General features: G+C 41.3%; 2 protein-coding genes across 2 annotated transcripts in view; both read right to left on the reverse strand.

Annotated features, from left to right (window-relative positions):
• The window catches only part of clec4g.L (C-type lectin domain family 4 member G L homeolog), a 55,310-nt gene extending 40,670 nt beyond the window's left edge, over positions 1-14,640 (reverse strand). Inside the window, exon 1 of the mRNA XM_041587134.1 lies at positions 14,503-14,640. Coding sequence (XP_041443068.1) covers positions 14,503-14,545 — 43 coding nt within the window. The 5' untranslated portion in view covers positions 14,546-14,640. The remainder of the gene's footprint in view (positions 1-14,502) is intronic.
• LOC108711664 (hepatic lectin) lies at positions 126-7,846 on the reverse strand. Its single transcript, XM_018253610.2, has 4 exons — positions 7,500-7,846; positions 7,069-7,220; positions 2,877-2,983; positions 126-819 (listed from the first exon to the last, which is right to left on the reverse strand). The coding sequence occupies exons 1-4, from the start codon at positions 7,510-7,512 to the stop codon at positions 684-686; spliced, it is 408 nt and encodes a 135-aa protein (XP_018109099.2). The 5' UTR covers positions 7,513-7,846; the 3' UTR covers positions 126-683.
• Positions 14,641-15,748: the final 1,108 nt, after the last annotated feature.

Raw genomic sequence — 15,748 nt, forward strand, 5'->3', positions numbered from 1 at the left:
TAGCATCATCTTATATTACAGGCAACCTCATTTTCTGCTGGATAATTAGTGACGAGCCCTAAGCTTAGCTTCTCAACAGCCAATCAGAGCCCACTGAGCATGTGAGTGTCACAGACTCTTTCCAAGATGGTGACCCCTTATGACAAGTTTGAAGTCCTGGATCATCTAGTCATCTATCTTCTAACACTTTGTTTTCTGGTGAACTGTGTTTGATGCCCACCCATCCAATCCCCATCTAATTTCAGGCTCAGTTCAGCACTAATGCATTATTATTTGAAAGGACATCACACCCAAATGCTAAGCACTTGAAAACACCAAGAGCTAGAACTTTGCAGTGCAGACAGCTGCTCTTTGCAGTGAGATAAACAAGCATTTATAGTCTTAAACTGATACCATAATGCCAACTAATAATATTACTTCAATGTTTATTTATATAGCAAGGCTCTATGCTTTCTCTACCCTTGCAAACTTGCTAGTAGCAGGTTAATATAGTTATTTTGTCTGGACATTGTACACTTAATAGTAAACAAAAATGTGCATTGATGTGACCATAACTGCAACACACAGTCATTGCACAATCCATGAAGTTATGCTATGTCCTTAAACATGGGGCCAGGGAATAAAGTGGAATCAAAGGTATTAAGTTTGGGCCAAATGTTCATTCTTTTTTCTATTCATGAGATTCATTTTTTCTCACAGATGGCGCGACACTTGTATTTCGCATTGTCACATGGTGCGTCATTCATCTTTCCCTCGGGGGTTAGCTGAGTGCATTTTTCATTCCCTCCTCCATTATTTGGTTCCCCTTTTCCCCAAAATCTTGAGAAACAAAACAAAACAACTTTAAAAAAATGAAAGTCACTGTAGTCAATATATATATTCCTGGTATTTTTGCCTGAAAATGGTAAGCAATGTGGATGAAGATAAAGAAGCATTGTTTGGTAGTTTTTGCTTTCCAGCCCCAGGCTGGATTATCAATTAGGCACACGAGGTACCTGCCTAGGGTTAACCTGCTGCTGGAGATCAGAATCTGGCCTTTTTCTGGAGAAGTCGTTTCTGTTGGTTTAATTGGATGCAAAGCTCGAGGAGCTTGAACCTCTCAGGCTGAGCAGGATGAGCTCATCTTTGGCATGGGGTGAATTAATAAGGCCCACCAAAAGCATAGAACCATAACATTTGTTAATTATTTAAAATATACTTGTATTTTCCCCCGTGTGTTTGAAGGCAATATGTTTATCGTCCTTTCTGTAAAGGTTTATTTCCCGGTGTTCCTTTTCTGTTTTCCTTTCTCTGGTTTCATGCTATGTCTCCAAGTTCTAGCCGAGTTCTGCACTTACTCTCTCCTCTCTCATATTAAGGTCTTGGAGTCTTTTTTTTTATTTAGACCATTAGGCGGGGGAATGTAATAAAATGGGAAACAAAAGTCTTATATATAAGAATACAAATTTGTCTTTCCTAATGTAATATTTTATACTAGACAGTTATTGCATTGCAAATTTGTGCATAGGGTATGTTTAAAGGAAAAGTAAAACCTAATTAAAGAAGTAGCTAGAAATGTTATACCTTATGTGTTAGGCGTCTGTACCAGCCCAAGGCAACCACAGTCCTTTAGCAGTAAAGATCTGTGTCTCCAAAGATGCCCCAGTAGCTCCCCATCTTCTGTGCTGCTGTTACTTACTGAGCTTTGGACCGACACACAATATACTGAATATATATGATATAAATGTCACAATATAAGGCTGATTAGTAAATAATTCACATTTTTGGTACATGGCAGCTTGGAAAGCAGCACAATTAGCATAAAAATTGAATATTAGCCCTGTAGCATCGGCTTATATGATAATCAAACAGGGTTGGACTGGGGGGCCCAGGGCCCCCTCCAGCCCCCTGCCCCTTTACTGTGATGCGCCGAAGGTGCCGCTCTGCGGGCATGCTTAGACGGCGCTGCACAGCTCCGAAATAATTTTTTTTTTGTAAAAGCTGAACAACGTCTGGCCCGGCGGGGGCCCACCGGGTTTTTTCCGGGCTCAGTCCGACCCTTCAATCAAACAAGTATGTGCATGTTAGTGATGTGCGGATCAGGTACAACCCCACCCGCACTAACCTGGACCCACCCTCCCTCCACGCCTGCCCGAGCCCGACTTACGGCTTCCTTTTATAGCCACACGCCATCCCACCCTGCCCCACTGATGACATCACAAAAGGGGGGGTGAGTAGGTGCGAGGCTATAAAACTGGAACCTGGAAGTTGGAAGCCGGCAGTGTAAGGTGGTGGGCAGGGAGGAGCAGAAGGAAGAGATCGACCCGGATACCGTCAAATGGGGGTGCGAGGTCGGCCCGAACCTGACCAACCCGCCGGTAAACCCGCAGGTATCTGGCCGGCCTGCACATCACTAGTGCATGTGGCAGACACTCCTAACAAATTCCAAGATAGGAAACTCCTGTGACAAGTTTGAAGTCCTGGATCGTTAATACTATAGAGATGCTGAACCTTTAAGCTGGTTTAGTAAGTTCAGTATATAAAATATGACATTTCTAGCCATATTCATTTTTAGGGTTTAGTTTTCCTTTAAGGCATGCTTGAAGGTGATGCACTCTTTTGGTGCAAAAATAACTTTTCACTAAGAAATTATATTTTATACATTGGTGCAAGTGATAAAATTCACACACAATCTTTCTTCTACTGGCAGATGTGGTCCTTTAACAAAAGGAAAAATTGTCCATGGAGAGGAATACATTTTTGCAGTGCAAATGCTCTCCTTTTGTAGAAATGTAGGGATGACTTGTAACATAGGCCTATCAAGTATGTCAAATTCATCTAACATTTTGATTTCTGGACGTATTTCTTCTATTACTGTTTAAGGACAATTTCCTCACCCAGATGATGCTTTGAGGATTGTTCCGTCAACCCATGTCCAGACGTCTGTAATCTTCTCGAGACCAATCCAGTAAAGATCGTCACCAGTTTTACTGTGAATAAATTCCTAGAGGAACAAAACAAACATACTGAGGTTATTTAGTAGGCTTTTGGTTCATCCCGCTTTGTCCTGAAGATAAAAGATGTCTCTTTGCTCTGGTCATAAAGTCCGTGATCAAATAAATGTAAAAAAAAGTAAAGCAAAACTTTTCAAAAAAGAATTGAGAGATAAAAATTCCAAAATGTACCTAAAACATTGATTGCAGTTGAAGAAAAGTCTTTATTTCTCATGATGTTTAGAGGGTGAACAACCCCTTTTTAAAATTCCAATGGGATTTTTTTTTTAAGTAAAAATGTTTGCCAAAAGGTTTCCCCCCAACCCAATAACGACAATGTAATTTCAGCAGGTTGAATAGGAGAACAAATTTAGTTTATGCTTAGCCAATAGGAAACAGTATTATTACTTGTGTTAACATTTGTTTAAACTTTCCTTCTCTTTTGTTTTCAAAGTCTCTTCTTTAAACCTTTGCTTGTCAGGCATGTAACTATTATGTACTGGCAGGTAGAGTCCTGCGCGGGTCCGTTTTTTGGAACCCATACCCACAAAATGCAATCCGCAACCTGGACCTGTAACCCGCATTCTTACCCGCTAGGACCTGCTACCCGACCCGCAAGTACCTTATCCGCAACCCGGACCCGAGACCCGCTGACCATCAAGAATCAGGAAGTGCTTTTACTGTAAACCGGAAGTGACATCATCGGAGGTAGGTGTGATCAGGAAAAAAGGAGTAAAACAGGAAGTGCTGTCATTGTAAACCGGAATTGACATCAACGCAAGTAGACGTTATCAGAAAAAAGGAGTAAAATCACTATTGAGAAGACTCGTGAACCGACCTGCGACCCCCAAACCTGCAGGACCGCCGAACCGCGTCTGTACCCGCACCCGGAACCTCTACCCGAAACCCGCAGGGTACCGCAGGTTTTTGTGGGTAACCCGCTGCAGGACTCTACTGGCAGGCAAAGGCACAAACTGCCACAAATTTATTGGATACACTCTGTGGCAGTTTGTGTAAAGAGATTCAGCAGTAGCTTGATCCAGCATCGAACTGGGGGAGTCTGGGCAGCCACAACAGGGCCCCGCAGCCACATGGCTCCCCACATGGCCCCCCTCAGCCGCAAATCCTCACAGGCCCCTACCTCAGCAAATACCTCTCTGTCCTCCTTAAAACACCCGTGGCCAGTGCTTACCTTCTTGCATTTCCCTTAGTGCGTGCCATTTCTAATTGTGACTGGGCAGGGGAGGTCAGAAAGGAGGCAGGAGGCTAGGAGCTGCCGACTGGGAGCAGTTCTGGGCCAGCGAGGCCCACCAGGTTTTTTCCCGTGGGCCCGCCGGCCCACTCTGACCCTGGCTAGATCCGCCATTGAAGCCCATACTACTTGGGCAGATGCCCCTGGGGAACATCCCTAGATGCCTGTGCAATTGATCCATGATCATCCGAGGATCGATCCCAAACAGCAGACTCCTGTCAATTTCACGCCTGCTTCCTGAATGTCCTCCCAGTTGCTCCCTCAACCCCCCCCCACAAATTCCTCCTACGTAAACAAGCCATCCAGCTGCCAGAGGCCCTCATACCCAATGTAAATGAAACAGTTTTTTCATTTGCAGTGTGAGCAGCCTATCTGGTATTTTGACCATTAATTGCACTGCTGGATGAATAATATTTATAATGTTTTATCTTGTTACCAAATGGTATGAGGGAGATTAGATGATACAAAGTGGAAACTTTGAGGTAGTCAGAAATGTCATCAAAACCACAAACTTTAGAAAAATAGTTTGGAGTAGAAAGACATATTTACCAAATTTGGATTTAGATGAATGTGCACTTCTCAAAAATGAATGACTTTCTGGGAGTGTACATTTTCTATGGCTTTATCCCACATAAAATGCAGTAAACATGTTGATTTTGCAGGAGCTAAAATTGACAGCAGTTCATATGTTCTATTTTCATGTTGGGTCTCCTACACGCCACATACTTTGGTAAACCTATTCATATTGGGCATCCAACTATTCAGTAGATCCTAGACATTCATATTTATGAAGTTAAATATAAAAATATGTATGGTTTCCTAGAGTAAAGCAATAGTGGAAATGTATCCTTGAAATCTAAAGTATTCAGATTTCTGGAGTGGTGCTTTGGAAAAATGATATTGTATTGCTTGGCTTTTTGACCTGTACAAGATAAACTAAAAGACTCCCAGGAGATGCCCTTAAAGTGGAAGAGCACAAAATGTTCAAAAACACTCGCTCCAATTCTTCTGCTAGTGAAAGAGTGAAGAAACCTAACTGCCTTTCAAAAAAACTGACTCCAACACAATGCCAGCATGTAGAGAGACAGAGTTCTGAGAGCTGCATAATTAAACCTTTATAATAGTTTAATCAAATGGATGCCGGCCTCATTGCTGAGCACTGAAAATTATTTAGATATGAAATTATGTAAATATCCCATAAAGGAGACTTTGATCTGGCTGGGGCTATAAAACCTCCTTTCTGTGCTAATTTCAGACCCCCAAATCTATGAGGAGCTGATGGGGTTATTGTATCAAAATTGCCACTTTGTCGTATTGTTGCACAAAAGCCAGAGTCAAAAATTCCCCAAAACCTTTAAAACCTCTAAAACCACAAATCAAAGAAAGATCTTCCAGTTGTAAAAGGGACATGTGCCATTGACGTTTACATGATTTCAACAGGTTTTAGCTGGAGTATTTTTTTATTTCCAGTGGTCTCAGTTTTGTCGCATAATTAATCCTGAAAGTTACGCTTTTATTTTTCATAAATTTTCTGATCAGCTGCTTATGATTAGCATTCGTAGCCTAATTGTATGTTAAGCTTTTGTTCTCCTTTAAGTGAACATTTTCTGGGTGAAATTCAACCCGCGTTCACAGTGATAAATAAATCCCATGTATGGCTATAATCATGACACATAAGAGGCAAGGATCAGAATTCCTTCACTGCTAAAGGAAAACTAAGTGGAGCAAAGGAAATGTGGATAATAAAGGAGTAAGAAGAGTGAATAAAGGAAAACTAAGTGGAGCAAAGGAAATGTGGATAATAAAGGAGTAAGAAGAGTGAATAAAGGCAAAAAGTCAAAGGGCACATTATAGTCCAATGAACTATGGGTTCAGTACCTCTTTTGAGCCTCTGGTTCCTTATCTGATTCTGAGAACTATCTATATATACAATGAAGTGCTATAGTAAACTGACTTTACTGTGGTCAGTTTTAGCTACTTTCAGTGTGGGGTAATACCACAAATGAGGCCCTCTCTCAGGGGTAAGGCAGGGTGTAGTGCAACTGTAACCAGGTGCAATCGCACAAATAAAGGGCTCCAGTAGTTCTTTACTGATTAACCAATGAACTGTATTTATTCAACATAGCACAGATCCACAAAGGAGTATTCAGAACAATTAGATAGCATAAAGGAAGCAAATACTCACAGCACCATGCATTGGGCTGGATCTCTACAGGCAAGGGTTCATGTCAGGAGAGGTAGCAGTAAAGTGAAAGGTACAACCAGCTTTCAGGATCTCTTTAGTTGGCATCTATGGGAATTCCTATCATCCCTAGTCTCAACACTTTGTCCCAACTTCTGGGCTATTAGTACCTGGGATCTTAATCCCTCTAATGTCTCCTCATTGGAGCTTTGAGCTGCTCAACTACCTAAGCTATCTATCACTCCTAAAGTGATCTATGACAGAGTACTGCTATCTATTTACTAGAGCCAATGCTCCTAGGCTCACACTACCCATTCCCTTCCAGCCTGCTTGGTTTAGTTAAAGTAATGGACCCAGACCTCATGGTTCCCAAGACCTTTATACTACTGCACAGTGCCATCTGGTGTACACTGTGAGAACAACAGGGGTTACATAAGCACAAGTTCCCCATCAGGACCAACTTAGGCGTCCATATTACTAGGGATGTGCCTGTCAATAAGGGTGTCTAAATCTTCACATCCCTACAACAGTATATAGTGAAGTGTATATATTACAGAAATGTCAACCCCCAGATGATGTTAAGCTATAGTTATTGGTCAGAAAGGCCTACCCATAGCAGATGAAGCCAGCAGTGCTTGTCATTCAGGCAGTAAGAGCCTTACCTGCTCCATGTCGCTGTTGATAATGACCAGGTCACTATCCCTCCTGTCACAAGAGAGACGAGCCTCTATCCAGGTCATTTGATTTACTTCAAAGTAATAGCAGCTTCCATCAAATTTCTTCCAGCGAGAACCACAGTAGGATTTATCTGAAACTGAAGACAGGGTCAAGGTAGACTTCACTGTTGCATCTGATACAGGCACGTGGCCCAAGGGAATGAGTTTGGCTTTGTGATGATTTACTGAAGGCTATGTCATTTAAAATTACCACCACAATGGCATATTTGTGGGAGCTCAGTGAAATAGGACATTGTATCCATGCCAACATCTACAATGGTAGCCAGTTCTCTACCACAAGGGACACCTGAGAGGTTCAGCTTCTGGTGACCGTGGAATAGATACTGTCCCATCCCTTTCAGCCCAATATTATTTACCGTTTTGTATCATCTGTGAGATGCTCTGCACAATGGTGTTCCTCCCCTCAAATGTATGAAAATCTGAAAGCAGAAATATATCATTAAATCACTTACACAGATGAAGAACTCTGAACATGGCTCTTCCTCTGTAGTTTCCACCTAGAACCAGGGATATATGTGTGGGGAGCTTTGAGTGTAAGGCCCAGGATCAAGCTTTGGGCCCTAGGAAGACCAGCAACCTCAGAGACATCAGGGACATGGTCCCTTGAAAAAGGTAAAGGCAGTAGATAGCGGCTTTTGTTTTAGCACAATCGCAGCAGGGATGTAATTTGGTCCGGTACCGCTCTAGGCCCATAAGCTACCCAGTACTCCTCATTCCCCCACCTCCGCCACTGGATTTAATGAAGAGGTATCATGTGGCAGTGTAAAAGCAGATTTGTTTTTGCTGAATTTTTTATTAGCATATAGGCACTTGACAGCCACCCCCTAAAGTTGCCACCCGTGGAACAGGCCCTCAAATGGTAAATACGGGCAGGGACTGTAGCAGTAGCACCTTACCAGTGCTTTGAAGAGGGAAAGAAGCTCAATCTCTTCATCATATGTGAATCTATATAAAGGGGGACGAAAATCAGCCAATAAATGGATGCTAATTGCTTAGGATGCTCTTCTGAGTTCTGAGCTAGGCTATAAGAGTGGCTTGGGTGATTTCTTGGACAGACATAATATCAAAAGCTATTGTGATACTAAGCTCTATAGTTAGTATAGATATGGGTATATATATAATGTATGTGAAAGTAGGAAGGGTGTGTGTATGAATGCTGGGTTTTCATTTGGAGGGGTTGAACTTGATGGACTTTGTCTTTTATCAACCCGATTTAGCTATGTAACTGTAAAAAAATCAGTTTGCTCTTTTGAAAAACGGATTTCAGTCTGCTGGAGATGATGAGTTTTGAAAAAAACATGTTTTTCCATGTTGTCATTACATGACACAGGGTTATACTCACACATGACAAAAAGAAAGGCAGCCATGACGATTAAGAGAAGGAACATAGTGATGGTTAGACCCATTAGGATGAATACCAGACTCCTTGATGAGCATTTCCTCTTACGAGATGAAGGAACTAAGAAAGAGAGAGAGAAGTAGTTTTCTTTTACGTCAGTCTCACAGTCAGAGCACAACAGCGATCCCAGTGGCAACTCCAGCACCGATCTCTTTGCCTTGTTAGCTCATGCCTTTAAAACTCACATGAAAGTAATTGGAACAAGGTTATTTACAACATTTTCCCAAATGATGCAGCCTGGCATTCATATATTTAACTCTTGTCGGAAGAAATGAATTCAGTTGGCAAATTTGGGTTTACCCAAACAGATGCATTTTTTTCGGGGGGGGGGGGGGTCTCTGGACTGCAAATATGTCTCTATATTCATTACTTAAGTTGCTTTTTATAGTGGGCAAATCTTTTGTTCCTACTGAGACATTACAGGGCAGATTTAGCAAAGGTCGAGGTGAATTTTTGAATGAAAAACATTGGAATTTCAAGCTATTTTTTTGTGCCTTCGACAAGGGATTAGTCCAAATTCGATTTGAATTTGAAAAAAAATAGAAAATTTGAATATCGAATTTTATCATGTACCGTATCTTTAAAAATTTGATTTCTTCGACCATTCGCCATCTAAAACCTGCCGAATTGCTGTTTTAGCCTATCGGGGACCTCCTAGAACCTATTTGGAGTCAATTGGTAGACTTTGAAAAATTTAAGTTTTTTTTGGGAAAAACTTCGATTTCTAATTCGAACAATTCGAATAAGGACCTATTAGATCGAAAACTGACCTATTCGAAATCAGTGTTTTTAGCTCATTGCCAGAATTCATGCTCAGCCCGAGTGAAGCATCTCTCTCAGACACAGAACAAAATTGTTTTATCCTTTCATGTAGGTAAAGGACCTGATGCTTGCAGTTAGGAAACAACTGGGAATGTAAAGGTTACTATGATTTATGATCTATGTATTAGGAACACTGGAGACTTATGGAAAGAGCACACACTTAAGTGAACAGGAAAGCTTTTCGGGGCCACAGAACTTTCTACTTTGGAATGACAGAGATAACCTGAACACAATCGTAGTTTGGGCAGGCAAGAAGTCGGGGCAGGCAAGAAGTCAGGGCAGGCAAGGGAGAATCAGAGTCAGGTTATAGGCACAAAGTCAAAACCAGGATAGCAAGCAAGAACAAAGGCTTAGGCAGGACTTCATAAGAACAGAGCCATCTTAGGAAGTGAAAGAAGTGACAATGAACACTTTATTTTCAAATTTGGCACCAAATGGTGATGCAATAGCATTATAATACACCCCCGGTGTGTCACAGGGCACACATTTAGAATTTTGTGATACACACACTTGGGTGATAATTTCATGACAAATGCTGAAGCGTGCATCTGCACTGACCTGGGGACTGGTGCTTCAAGAGGTAGGAAAGTGTGCCGGTCTGGGAGCCTTCCACCGATTTACTAGAGACAGACCTAAATTGTCACCCCTGTGTGGTGTTTGTGCAAGGTGCCTGCAGGCGGCACTGTGCACAAGAGTGACACTGTACATTCTAAATGGTTCAAAAGTGAAAGTGAAAGCTTACTGTTGTGTAATGGCTGCATGAGTCTGCTAATAAAGCACTGTTATACTCATCCTCGGCTTCCCAAAACATAGCAAATGGCGACAAGGATGGCTCTTCTACCTCTGCAGCAGCCTGCACCTTTTCTCCCAAATCCTGGTGAGCCTAGCATACACTTTACTGCTTGGATTCATATGTTTGAAAATTACATCATTGCAGCTGACCAAGGGGAGATTTCTGCTGCTAGAAAGCGTGCTTTAGTTATTCACTGTCTGCGAGCAGAGGGACAGCGTATATTTTATACATTACCATTACCTGATGATACTTATGAAACTGCTCTTACTGCTATAAAGAACTTTTTTGTGCCAAGAGTAAATGTGGTTGTTGAAAGATATAAAATCCGCCAACGTGGACAACGTAATGGCGAATCCACAGAACAATTTGTAGCAGCTTTGAGAGAGCTGGTTGTGAGTTTGGGACTCTAACAGATGAAATGCTACGAGACCAAATAATGGAAAAAACAAACTCACCTCGCATTAGACTGCTCCTAGAGCAGGATTTAACCCTTGCAAAGGCTATTACAGTTGCTAGCCAAATTGAAACAGCAGTGGCAGAGGCTAAAACTCTCAGTCAGGGAACTGCTGGGAATGTACAGACTGTGAATTCAGCACTGTGGCCTAATAATGCACAGTCACAGGCAAAATACAGTGCTTAGGAAAGGGATTCACCTACACTGGAAAACCGTGCAGCAAATACAAATAGAAAATACTGCTTTTGCTGTGGTTCAACACAACACAATACAAATCATGTTACATGTCCTGCAAAGGCTATACGATGCCGCAGATGCACAAAGGTAGGATATTTTGTTAAGATCTGCCGTAGTTCTGCTAAAGATATTCATGAAGTCACTACTACAAATGTCACAGTATTAAGTGTGGTTAAAGCTGGTACATTTATTCCAGACAAGTTTATATGCACTGTCAGTGTCAGTACTGCTTCTGCTGACAAGGGACACTCCATTAACCTGGTGCTTGATACAGGTTCAGCTGTTTCTATACTACCAAAGGATATTTTCTTGAAATACTTTGCAAAAGATCCGCTTGTTGCACCTGCCCTGAAACTGGTCAGTTACTTAAAGGATCCAATCCCTGTGCTTGGTTACTTGCCAGTGACTGTACAATTTGAATCAAATACTGCAAAATGTGACTTTTACATTGTGAATAAGGGTACTGCTATACTTGGAAGGGATCTCTTTGCTGCATTAAACCTACAATTAGTTGATGGTCTCATTACTACGGCACCAGTGCCTGCCACACAGCCAGTGTCTAAAATTTCACCACAAAACAACACTTCACTGGACTGTGCAAAGAACTTTGTACACAAAGCTAAGTTGAGACCAGATGTAAAACCAATATGCCAGATATTGAGGCGATTGCCCTACTCTATAAGGGAGACTGTCTCACAGGAACTAAAGAAACTGGTAGAGCAAGATGTGATTGAAAAATCAGAATCCTCTGAATGGGTTTCACCAATTGTTGTAACAAAGAAAAAAACTGGAGGTATTCGATTATGTGTTGATCTCTGTGAACCTAATAAAGCAGTTGTTTTGGATAATCATCCCTTGCCACACATAGAGTAAATATTTTCAGAACTCCGAGGAGCAAAATTCTTTTCCACTCTGGATCTTCAGAGTGCTTATCATCAAGTATTACTGAATGAGGAAAGCAGAGACCTCACTGCATTTATCACCCATGATGGTTTGTTTCGGTTCAAGCGTGTACCTTATGGACTGACTTCAGCACCAGGTTGTTTTCAAAGACTGATTTCTTCTATACTCCATGGCAAACCTGGTGTAGAATACTACTTGGATGATATAATTGTCTACGCTCCAACTATGGATCTACATGACAAGTACCTAGAAAAGGTTCTGAAATGCATTGATTCTGCAGGACTGAAACTGAACCTTTCCAAATGCTACTTCAGACAAACTCAGCTGTCATTTCTGGGTAATATTATCTCACAAAATGGATTACTGCCTGACCCTGACCATGTCAACGCTGTTACACAGGCACCTACTCCATCTGATTTCCAGACCTTATAAGTTTTCTTAGGTCTTACTTCATGGTATTCTAAGTTTATTCCCAACTATGCTTCAGTTGTGGAGCCACTTAGAGCACTACTACGTGGAACTAAGTTTGGTGTGGTCGTCATAGCTTTGAAATAGTGAAACAGCTAATTGTGAGCAGTCCAGCGCTAGCTTTATTTGATCCTGCACTACCCACTATGGTTACTACAGATGCTTCAGACTATGGCGTGGTGTTTGGGCAACAGAAAAATGGAGAACCTACCTATGTATACCTGTGAGAATTTACCTTATTCACAAGTAGAGAATTTACCTAATGGACTGATCATAGCCCTTTAGCTACACTGATTACAACAAAGGGGCTAGGAAGAGCTGGAATGTGTATAGCTAGATGGTCAGCAAGGCTACTGAATTTCAACTACAAAATGCAATACAAACCAGGTTTGAAAAATGTTACTGCTGATTGTTTGTCACGTTTACCTTTACCTGCAGCTTATGATACACTGGATGAGGACATAGAAGTTGTAGCATTGACTGATTTACTATCATCTACAGTTACAGCTGCTGATGTTAAGCAAGCTTGTCTCACGTGTCCAATTCAAGTAAAACTACGGGATATCTTACAAAGCAAATGGCCGAATGCTGAGAAGAAACTCAGTCCTGGTCTTCAACCTTACTACAGGATTAGACACAAACTGTCCTTAGTAGATGGCTATGTTGTCCATGGAGCTCACCGTTTACTGGTACCAGAGACCTTTAGAGAAAAGCTCGTACAACTTGCACATGAGAGTCATGAAGGAATTGTACGTACAAAACATAGACTACGAGAACTACACTGGTGGCCAGCAATGGATGCTGATGTGGTAACTGCCATTCATTCTTGTGTTACGTGTCAGAATCATGACAAAACAGCTATCACACATACACCACCACTTCAGCCAGTACCATTTCCTCATTCAGCATGGGAAAAACTTGCTATTGATATTGGCGGTCCTTACAGATGCTCCTATAGACTGTAGATTTGCTATAACCTTGATAGACTATTACAGTAAATGGCCTGAAATTGCATTTGTTTCTCATATAACATCAACTACAGTAATAACATTTCTGTCTACAGTCTTCAGCAGAGAAGGTAATCCAAAGGAGTTAATATCAGACAACGGACCACAGTTTGTCTCATATGAGTTTGAATCCTTTCTGAGAGAGAGGAATATTGTGCATAGGAAATCTTCAGTGTATTATCCACAAGCAAATGGAGAAATCGAGCGATTCAACAGAAGTCTGAAAGAAACACTACAGACAGCAAATCTTACTGGGAAATCTTGGAAAGTATTTACAACAGAGTTCCTACATAACTACAGAGCAACGCGCCATGCAACAACCCAATCATCTCCAGCTGAATTATTACATGGCAGACAGATGTGCACGCAAGTTACATGTTGCAGACATCAAACTTCCACAAAATATTGTGCCTACAAAATCATCTACTGCTGACATTGTGAAACATCAACAAGCCAAATGTAAGGCTTATACTGACAGAAAACATGGTGCAAGAAAAGTGCACTTTCAGCCTGGATCTTTTGTCAGAATTAAGAAACCAGGACTACTGAAACAAGGACAATCTAAATGTACTACACCACTTGTGAGTGAGAAGCCAGCGAGGACCATACACATATGAACTATCTGATGGACACATATGGAATGCAAGTCATATTGCACCTGCTAGATATGACTTTGAAAAAGCTCTATTTGATGAAGGACATTTTCCTACTCCTGTTGCCAACTGCAAATGGCCTGAAGAAAGTGTACCTATTAGGCGTACTGAGAGAATTAGATACATGGACCAAGGACTTTGTGATGTGAAGAATGCATAATATTGCTTACTGATTGCATACTGTTTCATTGATGTTGTTTATTACATTTGTCCAAATGCTTTCCTACTATAGGGGAAATATGTGGTGTTTTTGCAAGATGCCTGCAGGTGGCACTGTGCACAAGAGTTAAACTGTACATTCTATATGGTTTAAAAGTGAAAGTGAAAGCTTACTATTGTGTAATGGCTGCATGAGTCTGCTAATAAAGCACTGTTATACTCTACTCATCCTCGGCTACCGAAAACATAACACCCTGTAAGGAATGTGACTTTTGATTGGACTGAGTATGTGTCTGGCTATAACTGGGCATGGCTTGAATTTTCCTGGTTTTCAGTATTCAAATGTTGGGACGTATCAAACCAGGGTCAGTTATAGATCTCACTGTGCCTCTTCTCTTCTTAACTATGAAAGTCAATGTATTACTTGTGATATCCCGAAATATCAGATATGTGCTTAAACTTACCTTTTCCCAACATATTTCCATAAGCACTCTCCACTTCTTGCATTTGTACTTATAATCTGCTTTGTATATTCTTTATGTGCCTCTCAAAGGATGTTCTAAGCTTCCTGTTTTCTGGTCTTTTAGTCACACGTTGAAGCCTTCTTATCAACTCTTAGAAAAATAAAGGAAATTAGAAAATATTTGAGATTAAAAACAAATGATATACCTGTACTATGTATTTGCACATGACTATGACATGACATGATGCCTAGGAGAAGTAGGTTTGAGAGCCACTGTTGTAGATCAGTCTTTTGCATTCTTGTCAGAATCTTGTCTATCTCAGAGGGAACAGCCGGGGTTATGGATCTAAACATTCAGTCAGCAACACCTGCCTAAATTATTTCAGTAAAAGATTCAGTGAAAGACAGGTTAGATGAGATAGTGGGCAAAGAAAGTGAAAATGGGGGAGGAGATTTGGCTGGGGGTACTGTTAAGGATAGGGAGGACCACATGTCATATGTTCAATATGGTGCCAGTATTAAATGTATGTTTACAAATGCAAGAAGTCTGACTGGTAAAACGGGGGAGCTGGAGCTGCTGGTGTTGGAGGGAAAATATAATGTGATTGGTGTGGCCGAAACATGGCTGAATGAGTCGCATGACTGGGCAGTAAATATCAGTGGCTATACTTTGTTTCGGAGGGACAGAGGCAATAGAAAAGTAGGAAGGGTATGTCTGTATGTTAGGCAGGATTTAAAAGCTCATATAAAGGAGGAGGTTATGTTAGAAATTGAGGGGGCAGAAGTCGTATGGGTGGAGTTCTTCACCAATTGTAAAGAATCCAGCAAATTAATTGTAGGCGTATGCTATAGACCCCCTAATGTAAGTGACGAGGAAGAGACAAAGTTCCTAATGCAAATAGAAAAGGCTGCTAATAAAGGAATAAGTGCGGCTCACCAAAAGTCTTTGTTGGTTTAGTTCCACGGGTTATCCTGTGTTCGATATCCCAAATCAATGTGTCAATAATGCAGTTAGTTGTGGAACAAACCCAAGGCAGCAAGTTGACTGCAGTGATCTTTATTGGGAAGCAGAGTTACACAACATGTTTCGGGCGAAGCCCTTTGTCACACACTTGACAAAGGGCTTCGCCCGAAACATGTTGTGTAACTCTGCTTCCCAATAAAGATTACTGCAGTCAACTTGCTGCCTTGGGTTTGTTCCACAACTAACTGCATTATTGACATAGAAAAGGCTGCTAGTTTAGGTA

Source organism: Xenopus laevis, chromosome 3L, assembly GCF_017654675.1.
Source record: "Xenopus laevis strain J_2021 chromosome 3L, Xenopus_laevis_v10.1, whole genome shotgun sequence".
NCBI lineage: Eukaryota > Metazoa > Chordata > Amphibia > Anura > Pipidae > Xenopus > Xenopus laevis.

Bases quoted from the DNA above. Each gene is read 5' to 3' on its own strand.
- LOC108711664 (XM_018253610.2), bottom strand. The intron at 2,984-7,068 runs GTAAGGCTCTTA...TTGTTCCTCTAG, and splicing joins TCAACAGCGACATGGAGCAG to GAATTTATTCACAGTAAAAC. The intron at 820-2,876 runs GTGAGGAAATTG...TTGTTTCTCAAG, and splicing joins ATCCTCAAAGCATCATCTGG to ATTTTGGGGAAAAGGGGAAC.